Below are 16,902 nucleotides of genomic sequence, written 5' to 3' on the forward strand. Positions count from 1 at the left end.
TCCCGCCGAGCCCCCGCCTCACCGCCCCGCGCCCGCCGCGCCGGCGCCGCCGCTGATTGGCTGAGAACTGGCGCCAGGGCGAGCTGCTGATTGGCCCATCCGCACGGCACCTCTGGCCAATGACGAAACGCCTTGCCGCCCGCCTTTCCTCCGACTGGCTGTGCCGCTCCCTGTGCCCGCCCACTACCGGGCCGCGGTGCCGGCAGCCGATTGGCTGAGGCGCTCCCCGGGCTGGATGTTTAATTGGGCGGTGCTGGGCCGCCCGGCGCCTCACCTGCCGCGCGCCGCCATTGGCCCGCCGCTCCCCGCGCCCCCGCCCATTGGCCGCACCGCCCCTCGAGAGCGTCCCGATTGGCCGTAGCGGCCCGGCCCGGTATCCGGGTAAGATGGCCGCAGTCGGGGAGTGCTCGCTGCCCGCGCTGTGGCGGCCGGTCTCCCTCACTCACGTCGAGTATCCCGCAGGTAACTCTCCGCTTCGCCGCCGCCGGGTCTCCCCGCCGCTCCTCCGCCCGCCGCGGGGCCCTTCCCGCCGCCCTGCGGCGCCGCCGAGGGCCGGGCTGGCGGCTGCCAAATAGTGAGCCATTGAGCAGCAGTGCTGAGGCGGCGGGGCGCGCGTGCGTGCTGGGGGCGGCGAGGCGCTCTGCCAGATATTGAGCCGCGGCGGGAGCGGCGCTGCGCATGCGCGGTGGGGGCTCCGGGTTGGGGTGCTGCGGGGGGGGGGGGGGACGGGGAAGGGGTCCGGGAATGGGAAGGGGGGCGGTTCCTTCCCGGGGGTCCCGGGGCCGCCCGGCCCTCCACTGCCGCCCTGCCCGCTCCACACCGCAGCCTCGCCTCCCCTGCAGCCCTCTGGCCATGTGTGGTTGCCGCCGGCCTCGAGGCGTGGGTCCCACCCACGGTGTGCAGCTCCCCGCCGCTTCCCCAGCAGCGTGCTGGGGTTGGTGTCACCTCCCTGCTCCGTGTGCTGGGGGTCTGGCTCGGTGTGACACCGTGCCGGCGGACTCTGGGGCCCCTCGTGACACCCCAGGGAGCGGGGATGTGGCAGGGTGGCCATGTCCCCGGGGTGCGCTCGGCTGCCACGGGAGTTTGGTGACTGTGCTGGGAGTGGAGGTGGCAGGGTGTCCCTGTCTCAGGTGGGTCTGGTGGCTTTTCTGGGAACACTTTGGTCAGTCAGCGCCGAGGGAAATGCCCCGAGGACTCCAGTCACGGGGTGTTTCGTGGCTCAGCTCTTGGCAAGGTGGGTTTGGGTCCTGGCAGCGTTGAGAAGCAATAGGTGCCTGAGTGCAGGATGGGCTGTTCCAGCTGGGACGGATATGATCCACAAAAGTCCTGCACACCAGCAGCCCGACCCAGGTGGAATGAATTCCTGGATCTGCCAGTGTGCGAGAGCAAATGGGTCTGTGTTCAGCTGGTAGATGTCTAAACTGTGTCCCATCGGTATCTGTGGTCCTTTGGAGCTCCTCTGGGTGTTTTGTGCTGTACTGGGTTTGGGTGCTTGTTACAATCAGAGATAATAGAAAAATGAAGTGTCAGAGTGTTAGTATTAACCATTTGTGCAAAATCCAAATCTTGTCTAAACACTATTCTCAATATTTCCAGTTCTCCTAGCAAGCCCCCTATTTGCCATGAAGTATTGCTGTGTGTCCTGTTTCAATAGCTGGATTTTAGTTCCTGATGAAAGCTCCTCTCAGTAGTGCAATTCCTAAAGCTTTTAAAGTGCTTAGGGATCTTCTGGATTGAAAGTGCCCATTTAGCTAGGAGACTTGAAATGTGACAACACTGAAAAGGTATCTGGCACTGGAGGTATGTTATTTCTTGGCCCTCCCCCTTATGGCTATTTAATGGTTTTCTGTGATGCTTTATGTGAAATATTGGCATTTCCTTTTCTATCTTGCATTTTCCTCCACACGGTAAGCTCTTCTGCCATTCCCCTTCTCAGATATATTAATGTGACAGTTTGGGAGAGATGGGGAATAATCTTGCCAGTAGTACTGATATATTCATTTTTGTATCTTATCTCCTTATCTGAACCTGGCAGTATACACAGAGCGTCCTGTGCTCCAGTTGTTGGATTGGTTTGGGAAATGGTGGTGGAAATTGCTGCACAAGGGTTATCTGTCAGATCTTGAACAATGTGACATAACCCGATTATTTTCTCTCTGCGTTGAGAGCCCTTAAACAGGCAAAGGGAGGAGATGATTGTGTGGAGGGTTAAATCACTACCCAGCTTAGGGTTGTATATGGAGGGGATGGGCACTGTGTTTATCTTGGATAAAACATGTATTTATTAAAGCCTTTAAAATGGAGATAAAGGACTAAAACAGTAAAACAGCTGGAGGTATGAAAGTTTGTTAATTTATTTTCATAGACTCATTTAGGTTGGAGAAGCTCCTGACATAACAGAGTCCAGCTGTTCCCCCAGCACTGCCAAGGCCACCACTAAACCACGTCTTCAAGTGCCACATTTACACAGCTTTTACGTCCCTCCAGGCATGGGGAGTCCACCACTGCCCTGGGCAGCTGTGCCAGGGCTGGACAGCACTTTCTGTGAAGAAGCTTTTCCTAATATCCAAGTTAGATGTCCCCTGGTAAAACTTGTGACTGTTTCCTCTCCTCCTGTCCCTGTTCCCTGGGAGCAGAGCCTGACCTGCCTCTGGCTGCACACTCCTGTCTGGGAGTTGTGCAGAGCCAGAAGGTCCCCCCCGAGTGTCCTTTTTTCTCTGGGCTGAGCCCCTCCAGCTCCTTCAGCCACCTTGGATGCTCCAGACCCTTCCCCAGCTTCGTTCCCTTCTCTGGATATGCTCCAGCCCCTCAACATCTCTCTTGTTGTGAGGGGCACAAAACTGACCCCAGATTTGAGGAAGGGCCTTAGCAGTGTCCAGCTGCTGATGGTGTCATCGGTGAATTGTCTGAAAGTGCATTTGATCTCCTTGTCCAGATCATTAATAAAGATATGAAACAGAACCTGCCCCAGAACTGAGCCTTGGGGAACACCTCTGGTGCCCAGCTGCAGCTGGATTTAGCTCCATCCCCTGCCAATCTCGGCCTGTACAGGTTTTTTACCCAAAAAACAGAGCACCCATCAAAGCCATGGATGCTCTCCAGGAGAGTGCTGTGGGAAGCAGTGTCAAAGGCTTTGCTAAGTCAAGGTAGGCAACGTTTTGGTTTAAAAAAACGACTTGCAGTAAGATGGTAGGTCTGATGCTTTTACCTGGATTTGGGGAAAGTGCTCTTAACTTTATTTAGAAAGCTGTTTACGTTCAGCTGGTGCACATCTAAAGTCCAGGTCCATAAAGCTTCCAGATAATGTATAATTTTAAAGTAGTGATGTTGGCAGCGTGCTCAGCACAGTGGAGTTAATGTAGCCTTGTGCTGCTGAGAGGGGTCGGAACAAGAAATAGATCCTGCTTTTACCAACATCAATTATTAAGCTGTCTTGGCATGTCGTGCACTGCTCCGTGGCAAGCAGCTTCGTCTCTTGGCTGATCCCAGAGGCTGCTGAGCCACTGTGGCAACTGCCTCTGGAAATCTCACATCTTTAAAGATTTCCAGTGCAGAACTGCTGCCACCCCAGCTTTCATCTGCCATGGGTGATGGTCCTACTCCCTGGGACTGGGTCAAAAGCTGTCACTGCTGATTTATGCCTGGCAGACAAAGCCTGGATTTGGGCTTCTTCTAATTGTGAAGGGGAGAGGTGTCTCCAGAAGGGTGCTCCCTGTCCTGATCTAATGTTTCCTTATCAATAGTGGTACATCAAATCCATCTGTAGTTGCTTGTGTGGCTGCACAGCTCTCCTGGGCTTCCTGTGATGTCCACTTTGAGCAAATAAATGAGAAACAGCAGATGAGTGCTGTGGTAATCAACTGCAGACTGGTCTGAGGAATGGAATCTTGGAGACCTGACTGAAATACTACCCACAGGGAATGCTAGGATTAAACACAGGGAGAAAAAAAATCAGCCATGGCAGTGCTGCCTGGGTGTGCTGAAGCACGCTGCTGCAGAGGACAGCCTGTAAAAATATCATCCTGATGGTGCTTTCAGAATTTTTTGATCCTGGAGCATTTCATATTAGCAGTTCTGCTTTGGTGAGACCAAGGAATGATCTGGCATAATGTCAGGTGGCTGGCAGGTAGGAAGGAATAATCCTTCTTCCCTATGTCCTTCCAGTAATGAGCCGGTGATTGCATCAGGACTGTTAAATCCTTTGATGGATGTATAAAAGCTGTATGTCTAATTGCTCTTTGAATCCATTTCTGCTTTGGATCTCACAGTATCTTTGGCACTGAGCTTTGTAGCTTAATGTGGTTGTTGTTTCTTTTCTGTTTTTAAGTCCACTGCTCAGTAGTTTCATCAAACACTCGTGCAGTGAGAGGCAGCAATTGTTTGCTGTCAATTTCTCCATATAATTCATGACTTTATAGAACTGTTGTATCATCTGTTTTCCCTTTTCAGCTGAAAATCTGATTTATCTGATGTTTTCTGAATGGCTACTGTCACATACTTATCTTTGTCCCCATTCTATTTGCCTTTTCTGTGTGTACTCTCCCTTTTTAGCTGGTGACACCAGAATTGCATAATAAATTTTTATAGTGCTGTAACAGTAACTTCTGTTGAGCTTTTTAAAATGTTCTTCTTGCCTTTTTGACTGCTGCAGAGCACTGGATGCTCCTCTGAAGGTATTGGCACACACTAAGTGTGAGGGTTTTTGTTTGATAACAACTGAACTAAATCCTGTCATGTCATGAGTATAATTAGGGTTGTTTTTTCCCGTATGCATTGCTTTGCATGGGATGACTTCGTGCTGCAGACTTAAAACTCATCTTCAGGGACTTCCTGTCTGTAGGGTGAGTTTCACTGGAGAAACACTGAGTTCCTGGTTTGTTTGGTTTTTTTATTATTATTTGGAGAAAAGAAAGAAAACTTCCTCTCTTTGGTGCAGCTGGGATTCTTAGAGCTCTGAGACTTTCTGGACCTCCTCACACGGGACAAATTCTTTAAGGAGAAACCTGGTGTGCCAAACCTTTTCTCTGCGAAATGACAGAAAATATTCCCATTTTCCCAGTTTCTCCAGGATGTTTCCTACAGCCAGGCAGAGTTGGAGGGGCATGTGTGCAGAATCATTCTGTGGGTGAAGAGGTTCAAAGGTGCTGGTGCTGTGTCTGTGTTTTGGCTCAGCAGTTCTTGTTGCTGTTCAGTGTCAGCACATGCAGCTCCTATAGGAATGTTTGTTCTGATAACCCTCCTGTGATTTTGTGCAGAGTGGGAACTCACAAGTCAGGGCTCATTCCAAGAGCTAAGCAATATCTCTTGGAAGAAGCAGATCCCACTCTTGTTTGGCTGCTTTAATGCAGGGTTTATGTTTAATCTCCCTGCAAAAGTTATGTCTGATTCCTGCCTTTATGCCATAATTTAAAGCCTCCTGCAGATATTTTTGCTGTCCCACAGCTCGTGTTATGGAGATATGCACAAGCAGAGGAAATGACTCTTTTATATCATGAATATTTAGTGATGAATATGCCCATGACACACATACACTGCATGTTGTCTGTTCAAATTGCACACATGGACTTAGCCAAGAACACACAACCAGCGGCAGTGCCACAAATAGATCCTTCAATAGGAAGTGGTGGTGGCAAAGCTCAGTCTTGTGGTAGGATGTGGTTGGGGGCTGTTGATTCACATTTTTACATCCTATACAGGTTAAGTAGATGTGGTGAAGCTCAGATATTTCCACTGACAGGATGCTGGGTAAAATGTTGAATTGGAGCAGAAGTAGATGCTGAATGAAGGCTGAAAAAAATAGTGTGTGTCTGAGCTATGTATAGTGCTGCACGTACTTATCTCTTGGCTGCCCAAAAATGAGGTAGCTGCATCCTTTATTTTTGCTTTTTGAGCTCCAAATAATGTCCAGGGAAAGCTGGACTTCCAAAAAGCAGAATTTAAAACTAAATGAAACCCAAGATGTATATTAAGTAGATTCTCCTTTTGCATTTTTGCAGAGATTTTTTTTCTCTCTTCCTACTGGTCAGAGGAACTGCTTTAAAATTCCCAAGTTTACTAAATTAAAGGAAAATTAATTTTTCTAAAAAAAGGGATGGGTGCTGCTTGCTAGATCTGGCTGGACTTTAAACTGTGGCTCTCCTGCACGTCTCCTTTCCCTGGGAATAAGTCTCGGAGTGCACTGGAGCGTGAGAGGAGACAGGAGTGACAGAAGTAATCACGCTCCAAGGCCCCTGGAGCACTGCGTGCTGAGCAGTGCTGGCCTTTTCTCTCCGAGCTCACTTTGCCTCCTCCACTGGGGATTTCCAGTCCTTTCAGGGCTGCTTTAGTCACTGCAGCTCTGCCTTGAGCTGCTGATCCAGCGGGTCTGTTTGTGATGGCATTAGTGTGTTCCTGGGGCAGCTCCAGTGCTGCCTTCAGTTAGTGCCCAGCTGTTTATTTGCCTCCTCCCGTAGAAGAAGTGGCTTCAGAATGTGACTCTGTTTAATTGCCATTAGCCACAGGAACATGAAATATTATTAGGGATATCTGCTCTCTTTTAAATGGACAGCTGAAATATTTGAGGAGCTTTTACGTTAAGATTGAGTAAAGGGCTCGGTGCCTGTAGGCACATCTGGGAGTGATGGTGTCTGGTTCCCCACTCAGGTGTGGGTTGTGTGCCTGTGAAGTCGGAGTGATTTGATTTATTGGGAATGTTATCACGTAACATGACAGAGGATTTTGAGTTTGCTACTGCTGATCCTATTTAAATTAAAAGACTACTTGCTTAAGTACCTTTTCACCATCTGCACAAGAAATAGAACCCCCTGAGAAGATAAATAATCTGGTTTGGTTTCTGCTTGACAAAATTATGGCTTTTCGTCTGGAAGTGCTAAGCCTTTATGTACTGTGGATTAACAGAGTGAATGATCTGAAACAGGGTGATCTCTTGATGATGAGCTCTCTTCATTTGGTAATGCTGGAATTGAGACTATTGGAAAGTATTTGTAAGGCTTTCAGGATAGTTTAATTGTCTCTTGACAAGGTGGCTTGTCTCATGAATTCCCTCATCACTTATGACAAAATTCATTTTGTTGAGAGTTTGTGATTTATGTAAAACCATAAGGGGCTTGATTCTCTATTGCCAGGTAACTGGTACTGTTACTTACTTCCCCTTTATGTTACCATAATCCATTGCTTTGATAGCATTTGGAACACACCTGATGCAAGACAAACCTGCCATATGGAGCAAGAAAAGTTTCAAATTCAGAGTATTTTAATGCTTCTCAAGTTAAAACCAAAGTAGAACCTCACTTCAGTGGAAACCCAGTGTGCTTGGGGGTTTTGTCCTCCAAATCTTCTCATTTCACCTAACTCCTGCTAATAATCCTTGCTGATGATGTTGCTGGTTCCCAAATTTAACTCAGAGTTTGGAATTCCAGAGGCTTCCGTGCACTATACCTGATGTAACCCCAACTATGTGGCAATAACAACAGCAGCATGAACTTTGTTGTAAAGGGGCAATAACTTCTTTTTCATCAGTTCCAGCACTCAAGCCGAGGTTAAAGTCCTTTTCACCAAGTGCTGCTTTGAAATGTGGGTGCGTGGGCTGGGGAGACTCAGTATCTTGCAGTGGAATTGATCTAGGAATGAGTCCAATGCTCAGCCTTGCAGAGGCATCCTGTTTCCTTTTGAGAGGAGGGAAGAAGGACAAATTTATGTGGGGGCTGATCCTTTTGTGCTCAGTGATGGGATGGAAAGAGTCTGGTCTCTGAGAACCAATACAAAAACTACCTATCTCTTCTGTTGCTCCCTGGGTTCATACAGCGAGTTTGTGGGGACTTCTGTATTTAAAGAGTCTCTGGCAGACAGTTCTCGCTCTTCTGATACGAATTGGTGATCTTGGAGTAAAATTACTCTGATAATTTTTTGTTTCCTTGGAATCTGTGCTGACATCTTTTCTCCAAATACTTCTGTATGTGTCTCTTTTCTGGGAACAGAGGCAAGAGAAACTTGGATCAAAATGCACAGCTGCTCCTTACTGTTGCTGCTCACTTCTGTGTCTGTTGTGGTTCAGGATAAAGGTTTTGAGGGACCTTGTGACCTCTCTGAGGTCCCATTGCTACTCCCTGATTCTCGCTGGGGGATAACTAGACTGTTAATTATTTGGGTTGGAGGCCCAAATCCCCTTCTGTGTGCTACAAGTGAGCTACTGGTTAAAAATGCAGAGCCTCCTTTATTTCCCTGACATCTCCTGCTATGTTTAGCTATTTATTTCCTTCCCATTTTGTTAATGCTAGTGTTCATGCAGACACATGGTGAGACAGATTAGGAAGCTGATCCAGCTGAAAACTAACCCATTTTAGTGAGGGAGTGGGAAAGGATTTGTTTGGGGATTGTTTGCTGGCACAGAGAGGAAATAGGAACGAGGGGAAGGGAAAGATGCTGCCTCTTTTACAGCAGCCTGTGCTTATGTTGGATTAAAGTGGCTCTGGGCCCACACCCATGGTTATTGTTGTAAATTGGGTGGCAGTAATCTCTGCTGAACGATTCCAGGCTCCTTTCATCCCTGATTTTGGACCCGCCTGGAAGCACTGCTGTCTCCCTGCCTCGGCTCCTCTGTCACTGGAACAGGGGGACTTGTTCCAGTGCTGAGTTTGCCCCTCTGCTCTGTGCTCCAGGTCTCTGACTGACCCACACTGTTGTGGCAGGCAAGTACCTGCGAAGTTCAAACTGATTTGTTTCTCTTGTTTGTTTCCCCAGGTGATTTCTCTGGCCAGCTTTTAGCTTATTTGAGTCTTGGTCCAATATTCATTATTGTTGGCTTTGTAACACTCATCATATTCAAGAGAGAGCTTCACACGGTGAGTCCTTCTCTCCCTTCCCAGCCTCTCCTTATGACAAAATTCTTTTCCTTTGTCGCCTGGGGCTCCTGTATTCACACTTCTTTTTCTCTCTATAAGGAGCAAGCTTAGGAAAGGCATCTTCCTGTCAGGGAACAGCAGGAGACACTTAGCACCTGTACCAGGTTAAAAGGCTGCTCAGCCTTTGCCGACTTCTCTGTTACTCTGTGCTGCGTTTTGGACATTATCTGTCCAGAACCATCAAGGGAGATGTCTGAGGAAGTACAGAATGCTGTTGCAGAGTGGGAACACTCCCAAGATCCAGGAGGATCATAGCACTGGGCAGCATATGCAGGAAATGGTGTGTGTAACACAGAAGGATGCACTTTCTTTGAACTACTGAGGCAGAAAAGGGGTTAAAAAATAAAACCTACAACTTTCCAAGGGAGTTTATCTGTCTTTAAGGGCTGCTTTTCAAATGTGAGTTGAATACCAGAGGCAGAAGAGACTTATTTCTGTCCAAATTCTTATAATGCTTTTTATCTCCTCTGCCAGGTAGTTGGGAATCAGTGTCATGGATCAACTCCCTATAGGTCGTATAAACCTCTAGTAACATTTGTCCTCAGTAAACAGATAAGACAGGAGCCACTGAAAGGATTTTGACAGCACATTTCAAATGTAGAGCCACAGCATCCTGGGAAGCAGTGGCCCAAGGGACCTGGGAATAGGGCTTTTAACTTGGAAAGGCAGCTGTTCACTTTTGGTAACTCAAAGATTTTGTGTTGGCCCAAAAGAGAGAACAAGCCAGAGTAACTATTGCACAGGTTTATAGGTTTCTGAATACAGGGACTTGTTTGGTGTTGGTAATGAGACAAGTGTTGAGATTGATTCCCAGTTCTTCATGTGGGAGATCACCACTGGGCTGGAGAGAGACACTGGCTGACTTGCAGCAGCCTGATCTGTGGCTCAGGATGTGGAGTGAAAATTTGCTTCATCATGTGGAATGGGACTGAGTGTTAAGGAGGCAGAGTGTCATCACCAGCTGGGAATTTGATCACAGCAGCAGGACTAATTTAGGGGAGGTGTATGAACTGTGGAGTTGAAGAGTAAAAATAAGTGCTGCCAGGTCTGGCTTAGCTCAGAATGTGAATTCATCTTAGACTTCAGCAGCTTCAAGATGAAAATACTCATAGAGGGAAAAGCCAGAAAGCCTAAAAAGTCACCTTTGTTTTAAACTATTTACCCAAATAGCAGTGTCTGCACTCCCCCTGTTGGTCATTGGGAAAAGCCAATTCCCGAAAACCTGCCCTATTAAAAAGGTCACTTTCTGCACTTGCTGGTGCAAGGTGCTGGCAGAAATGCCCTACTGTGTCATTTTTGTCTTTCTGTGTATGAGCTGCTGAAAAGCTGCATATACACAATGTGTTGCCAAATAGAAAGTGAGCCGAAAAGAAATGCTTTCCTTCCTCAGGTCTAGAATTTGGAAGCCGTTGGTTTTAACTGTAGTAGTGAAAAAAGAAAATTAGAAACATAATGTTTGGGGTTTTGTCAACAGAGAGAGAGCCTGGTAAGTAGAAGGATCTTTTAGAGGGGATGACACAGCTGTCTTGCTTTCACAGATCTCTTTCTTGGGAGGGCTGGCGTTCAACGAGGGAGTGAACTGGTTAATAAAAAATGTAATTCGGGAGCCTCGGCCATGCGAAGGTAGGGTATGGACCATGAGTGTGGTGGTGTCAGGGGGAGTTTGGGGTGGAATGCTGGCCGTGGGGGGTTAGAGGGTTTTTCCCCCTTTGCCTCATGTTAACTGTGGATGTTTGGGTGTAAAAAGGCTGGCAGAGGCACCTGAGCAGGGATGCGTCCTGTGAACTCTGTGCGTGCTCCAGCAGCGTGGTCTGGCTTCACATCTGGAATGTTCCATCTGCTGACTATACCTTGATCATATTCTTTCTTCTTCTCTTCCCAGAAGCCCATTCAACAGTGACCACAAAATATGGGATGCCGTCCAGCCACTCCCAATTCATGTGGTTTTTCTCTGTCTATTCCTTTCTGTTCCTTTATTTAAGGTAAAAATTCCAGGTCAGGTTATAGCTGTTAATCTGTTGAAACACCTGAAATGGGTGGCTCCCTTGCTGGGTGCCACTTGAGTGGGATAATGGAATTAAATCTGAGGACCTGCACAATTTATTGTGGCTTGGGTGGGATTGGAGCATGTCTGTCTCAATCTGAATGTAGGGCTGGAGTTACCATGGCTGAAAACTGGAGCGTGTGAGTGGGCTTCCTTTTACCTGTCAGAGTAAAGGTCTCCCAATTTTCTTTTTCTAAGCTGTGATGTTGCCCCAGTGTGAGGGAAAAGGCGGGGGATAGGGAGGAGAAATGAAGAGCTCCTTTCTCATTTTGTCTCAGTTTCAGTGGGGTTATCTACAGTCTTTTGGGTAAACCAGCTGTCCACTTGCATGACTTTTTAGTTCACCTCCCTTACCAAGGACTGGGTTTACCTGCTGTACTTTTAACAAAATTCTTGCTGGGGCATGGCTTTGTCTTGTGGCTCTATGTGTGGAGTAAGACAAAACTCACAGTTCCTCCTGGCTCTGTGGGCAATGGAGGGACTCTGATGTCTTGGCTCCCTGTTGCATATGCTCAGCACATGCCTCTCACATCAGTGTGAGCATCCTGCCTTCCATCACAGCAATCCCTGTTCACAGTTGGAGAGACACACGTGTGGTTTCCTGGCTGCTCTTTAACTGCTGCCAGTGGGACAGATTGCTGCTGGGATGGGATTGAGCTGCCCGTGACCCCATTGGAGTAGAGCTTTCCTAGGGTTTCAGAGGGAGAGAGAGGTCAGGACTTTTCAGTTCCCTGCCCTGTGCTAATGGCTCTCCATCTCTTTCAGAATGCACCAAACAAACAATGCGAGGTTTCTGGATTTACTATGGCGACATGTGCTGTCCATCTGCCTCGTCACAGTGGCTTTGCTAGTCTCATATAGTAGGTATGGAGCAACTGTTTGTCTTCTGCTCTCATACAGCCCCATGGCCTGTCCCAGCCAGCCACCCTGGCATTCTTTATCCTGCCTTTCCCACCTAATTCTCCGCTGGGCTGTACGAGTCAGAGCTTTGTAGAAGCGTTGCCATGAGACCCAATAAACAAAGGTGCTAAGTGTGTGGTGCTTCACAGAAGCATTTGTAAAACCCCAAATCAGCTGAGCTTGTGCCAGTTCCCCATGGGCTCCACTGCCATGCTCCAGCCTTGCTGCCTTGCCCTCTCCAGCCCTGATCATGGAAGCATTGCCCCGTGCCTTGGCACACCAGCATCTGCGGCATGTGGGTCGCTACAGTTGATCAGTCCCATTGTTTTGCTTGAGCATTAGTTAATCAAAACATTTATAGCTGTTTGGCTTGCAAGGTTTAGTTGTATTAAGATGAATAAAGAAAATGGAACTTTGATCGTGAATTTTTTTTCTCTTTAGTAGATTAAATGTAAAGTGAGCTCCAGTGACTGGAAAAACAGACGAATTCAAGCTAGAAATAGGATCACATTTTCCACAGGAAAGTAATTACCTGTTGGCACAGTTGACTGTGCACTACAGCTGATTACTTGCTACTAATTATTTTAAAATTCTGACAGGACAAATTTGTCAGAGGTATATGGTCTAATTAAAACAAAATTAGAGGAAATCAAGTGGCCTGTGTTAGACAGAGGGTCAGATAAGATGATCATAATGATATATGGGCGAAAATAATTTTGGTCGTAGCTTGTGCACACATGTAACAGGCCAACAGTGCAGCTCTGAGTGGCTGCAGTCACAGTGAGCACACTGGTCATGCAGCCTCTGTGCCTGTTACATTGGAGAGCAGCAAAATCACAAAAAAAAATGCTGTCCATGTTCTTAAAAGCCTTTAAGCCCCAGCTTTGGTGGCCTGGAGGGGACTCGTCCTGTTACGGCCTTTGGAAAAAGTCTCTTGTGGGAACTAACAGTATTAGTTCTTCAGCTGATCCAAAGATGGATGAAGGAGAATGTGGAGGGTTATTGAGTTAAGCTCAAACTAGAAGAGCTCTAAGTTGAAACTGCTGTAGCAGGGAAGAATTTTTCCCAGTTTCTTTCCCCCACTATTTTTGCCAGCTTTTTACTGAAAAAAGACACCCACTTTTAACATCTGGAGGGTAATTTGCTCACACCGTGTGTGGGTCCAGTGGCACCTCAGCTCCTGAGTCTTTCTCCTGTTGTTTTAAGCCTGTCTGGTGACTCTTCTCTTCCACTGCAGGGTTTATTTGCTTTACCACACCTGGAGCCAAGTCCTATATGGAGGTGTGGCAGGAAGCATCATGGCCATAGCCTGGTTTGCCTTCACACAAGAGATCCTAACTCCCCTCTTCCCAAGGATAGCTGCGTGGTAAATCTCTTTATTCTGTGGAGGTTTGTTATGGATGTTGGAAATGAGAATTCCTGGGCTCTGTCCCAGTTTTGCATACTGGCTGTTGTGTAACCTACTTTGTTCCTCCATGTTTTCTTGTGCATGCATATATACAAAGGATCACGTGTCCGTGATAAGGGTGGGGAAGAGGGAATTCGATCCAACTGCTACATTTTGTAAAGCCCTACTAAAGCTGTGAGGTGTGGCAGAGTGCTGGAGGAGCTTTGCAAGATGAACAGCAGATCTTTCTTAATGAATGTCTAATGACCTAGTAAAATTGCAGAGCCATTTCCATGTAATATAGTCTGGAAATATTGTATAAGGAAAGAAAAATAAGTTTTTGATTAAATATAACAAAGCATCCTTTTCCCAGCCCGAAGTGATAAAACAGTACTGTTAACTAGAGCAGGTTTTGTGCTTTTTTTTTTTTTTAAATCAAAATTGCAGTGGAGAAAAGTCTAATTATTTCCCCCTTTCCACCACATTGTCTGTTTTCAGGCCAATTTCAGAGTTCTTTTTAATCCGAGATACCAGCCTCATTCCTAACATCCTGTGGTTTGAATACACAGTCACGAGAGCAGAAGCAAGGTAAGTTCTGTTGGGAGTGGAGGAGCAGTTGCTGCTCTGACCTTTCGGATGCAGTTATTAAATAATTTTCTGATACGTAGCTGATAATTTTCAGCTGCTGTGGGTAGAATAGCTCGGAGGAAAGAAACAGCAAGTTGTTAATGGCTGCACCTGAAAGGTGAGTGTGGAGAGGATGTGATCCAAGAACTTAATCTCATTTAAGTAGCATTTCAGCTCCCTGGCCCGTGGTTTTTGCAAGCACTTGTTTATAATCTTGTGTCCACGTGTGAGCTTGTGTACACTGAAGATGGGGTGGATGTTCTGGAAGCGTGGAGAGTGGGAAGGGCTGATTTGGGTATGGCACAGGCACTTCAGTTTTGTGTGCCTTACTTTAATCCTGCTGTATTTCCCCCCTAGTTTGTTGCAGCCCCCTGGGATGGGGTTGGGGTTGCTGTGTCACCTGTGCCTGTGTTGCCTTGCAGGAACAGACAGCGCAAGCTGGGTACGAAGCTCCAGTGACCGGGAACGTGGGGACCAGGGCGCGTTTTAACGGAGACAGACAAGAGCAGAGACCTGGGAGCAGCAAGGAGCCTTTTAACAGACGGACCAAAGGAACAGGCAGGGACCATACCCAAAACCTGAAAGCCTTTGCTCTGCTTTAGCAGCTAAGCTGGATGCTCCCTGATGCATGTGGGACCATGCAGGAGTAGAAACTCATTTTGAACACAGATGCACATGGTTGGATGTACCATCGTGTCTACGTCAGGGGAGGGGGGAGAAAATGCCTGGTGTCGTGTTCGGGGGAGGGAAAACCAAAAATGAATCCTTTCTGTGACTTTTTTTTTCAGCATGAAATATACACACTATTTATTTATTTTTTTAAATGGAACTATTGTTTATAGGGTGGGTGAGGCATTGATTGTGTGTTTTGTTTTTTTACCTTTTTTTTTGTTGTTTGGGTTTTTTTTTTTTTGGAAGAAGATGACAAAACTAATCTCAAGTTGATCATGTTTAATTAGGGCTTTTAATTCTTACAAACTTCTTAGGAGGGAGGGGAACTAGGATAGGGTGACCTAGACAGAAGGGAGAGGAAGACTTTCCTTTCTGCAGTCAGTCTGGGAGATCAAAATCAATTCCAACTGTACTTTGTACAGACAGAAAGATAGACTATAAAGATCTGATTTTTAACACTAGTGACAGTTCTGCAGGGAAGCCTGCACTGATACCAATTAAGGGGAGTGTGTGTGTAAAACAAAGGAAAAACACAAATATACTGACTCTTATTTTTTTTTCCACTGCTGCTCCTGTTGTGTAATTAGCAAGAGTGTCCTTCTCAGAATCTCTTCTAGGTGGCAAGATTATCATACATATCTCACATTTATTCCATCTCTTCCTTTATACTTTTATTACCTCAGGGTTGCTGTGATCTGTACAGCTTTTGTTGTACTGAGTGTGCTGAGGGCACTGGGAAGCCCGTTGGTTATTAAGCAGTGCTGTGTTCCAGTAAGAGTCAGCCCAAAGCCTTACAAAATTCAGTTGCTGGTCTCTGTCTTAAGCACTGGATTTTTTTTTTTTTTTTCTGTAAAGCTTAAGGGAGGGATTTTTAAGAATGAACACAGTGACAACCACAAATGAACAACAAGGCAAATGACTAATAACTAGCTCAGCTGCTCTCTGAATTATTCCTTGAAGAGTCCTGTTAGACTCCATCCGTGAGCTCCAAGTAGCAGAGGCTCTTGCCAGTTATCACAGTAGCTTGGTTGGGGTTCTGCAGCTATAACCTTGAATGCTGAACTCCTACAAGCAAGTTTTGCTTTCCATCCTTCTTCCATTCCGATTCTCCGTCTGGCCAGTGGCGCTCTGGATGCTGTGTCTCTGTGGGAGTGTGCCTGCCATCTCTGTGTGCTGGTGATGCCTACGACCTCTGTGACCCATGAGTTGACCTGGCAAGGGCTATACTCGAAGTGCTTCAGGGCTGTGCATGGACACTTTCTGTATTTCTAGTATATAATGCAGCAGTTCAAGTGTAACTACAGAGAAGTATTTATTCAAAGCACAATTGACTTGAACTTTCACAGATAAAGGACAGCTTCTGAACTGGCTCAAAGGTCATCGGTGTGCCTTCGATGCAGTCATGAGCAGAGGTAAAATGACTGTCACATCTCAGTCTTGCTGCCTGTTTTACTATCTCCACTTTAATCAGACTCCTGCATTATAAAGCTGCTTGAAGTGAGTTTTTTTTTCTGTTCATCTTGGTTTTGTTTTTTTGGTTTTTTTTTTAAGTTTTCATGTGTGCCTGTTGCTATAGGAGTTTGTGTGTTTGTGTGGAGTGGGAGCTGCTGTTGGATACCCAGAGTGTTAACTGTAGAAAGTGATCCCAATCCAGGAGATCAGGAATGAAGGCTGTTTAAATGTGTTTAAATAGCTATGGGTAGTAAATTAACTGTTTTCAGTTGTTACAGCAAGTATAGATACACATTTTTAAAGAACTGTTTAGTACTTGCATTACATGAGCAATCCTGTAACATCTGAAGGACCCGAGCACTGGATCTGCTTTGAAAGTGCATCATAATAAAGAGGCATCTTGCAGCTTTCACAAGGACATTTGATCTGACTTAGACCAGCTCTGTTGGGATGAGACAGGACATCAGATAGGTCCTGTGACATGGTGGTACCATGTGTTTCAGTTTGAAAACCGGTACTGATCACTTACATCTTGTAAAACCATTCATTTTATCTTTATATCTCTTGTAAGGGAACTTACAAAGCCAGAAGAGAGATCACACCTCTCTTCCCCAAGGCTGCTGAAAGAGTGGATTTTTTCAGGAGTGGCTTAGCACTTCCCTAGCCTCTCGAGCTGTTATGACAGACTGCTGGAAAAAATAAATATGGAAACACCTATTGAGCATAGGGAAGAGGGTTCATCTCCTCATGGAGAGCGGTGCAGTGTAAAAAGCTGTTCCATTTCATGTTGGTTTCAAACCCAAGCTTCCTACAGTAATTCTTAGGAGTGAGGGAGAGGATGAAGAGCTCTTGTAAGACACTGTAATAAACTCTCCTCTGTTCTCTGTGAGTTGTTTGTAATCTGCATCTTCTGCCTACTT

The 16,902-nt window shown here is 46.5% G+C and overlaps 1 protein-coding gene across 2 annotated transcripts; it reads left to right on the forward strand.

The window, feature by feature from the left end:
* Positions 1-343: 343 nt before the first annotated feature.
* On the forward strand, positions 344-15,091 carry DOLPP1 (dolichyldiphosphatase 1). Of its 2 annotated transcripts, none has more exons than XM_069031655.1 (8): positions 344-462; positions 8,740-8,840; positions 10,439-10,523; positions 10,783-10,882; positions 11,710-11,808; positions 13,082-13,210; positions 13,730-13,819; positions 14,281-15,091. In XM_069031655.1, the coding sequence occupies exons 1-8, from the start codon at positions 387-389 to the stop codon at positions 14,315-14,317; spliced, it is 717 nt and encodes a 238-aa protein (XP_068887756.1). In that variant the 5' UTR covers positions 344-386; the 3' UTR covers positions 14,318-15,091. The 2 variants fall into 2 exon arrangements, with proteins under 2 accessions (XP_068887756.1, XP_068887757.1); XM_069031656.1 differs by lacking the exon at positions 344-462 and adding an exon at positions 664-685.
* Positions 15,092-16,902: the final 1,811 nt, after the last annotated feature.

Source organism: Aphelocoma coerulescens, chromosome 17, assembly GCF_041296385.1.
Source record: "Aphelocoma coerulescens isolate FSJ_1873_10779 chromosome 17, UR_Acoe_1.0, whole genome shotgun sequence".
NCBI lineage: Eukaryota > Metazoa > Chordata > Aves > Passeriformes > Corvidae > Aphelocoma > Aphelocoma coerulescens.

Excerpts from the sequence above, each read along its gene's own strand:
- DOLPP1 (XM_069031655.1), top strand. The coding sequence starts at position 387 with ATGGCCGCAGTCGGGGAGTGCTCGCTGCCCGCGCTGTGGCGGCCGGTC. Across the intron at positions 463-8,739 it reads TCACGTCGAGTATCCCGCAG|GTGATTTCTCTGGCCAGCTT; the intron begins GTAACTCTCCGC and ends TTGTTTCCCCAG. Across the intron at positions 13,820-14,280 it reads GTCACGAGAGCAGAAGCAAG|GAACAGACAGCGCAAGCTGG; the intron begins GTAAGTTCTGTT and ends GTTGCCTTGCAG.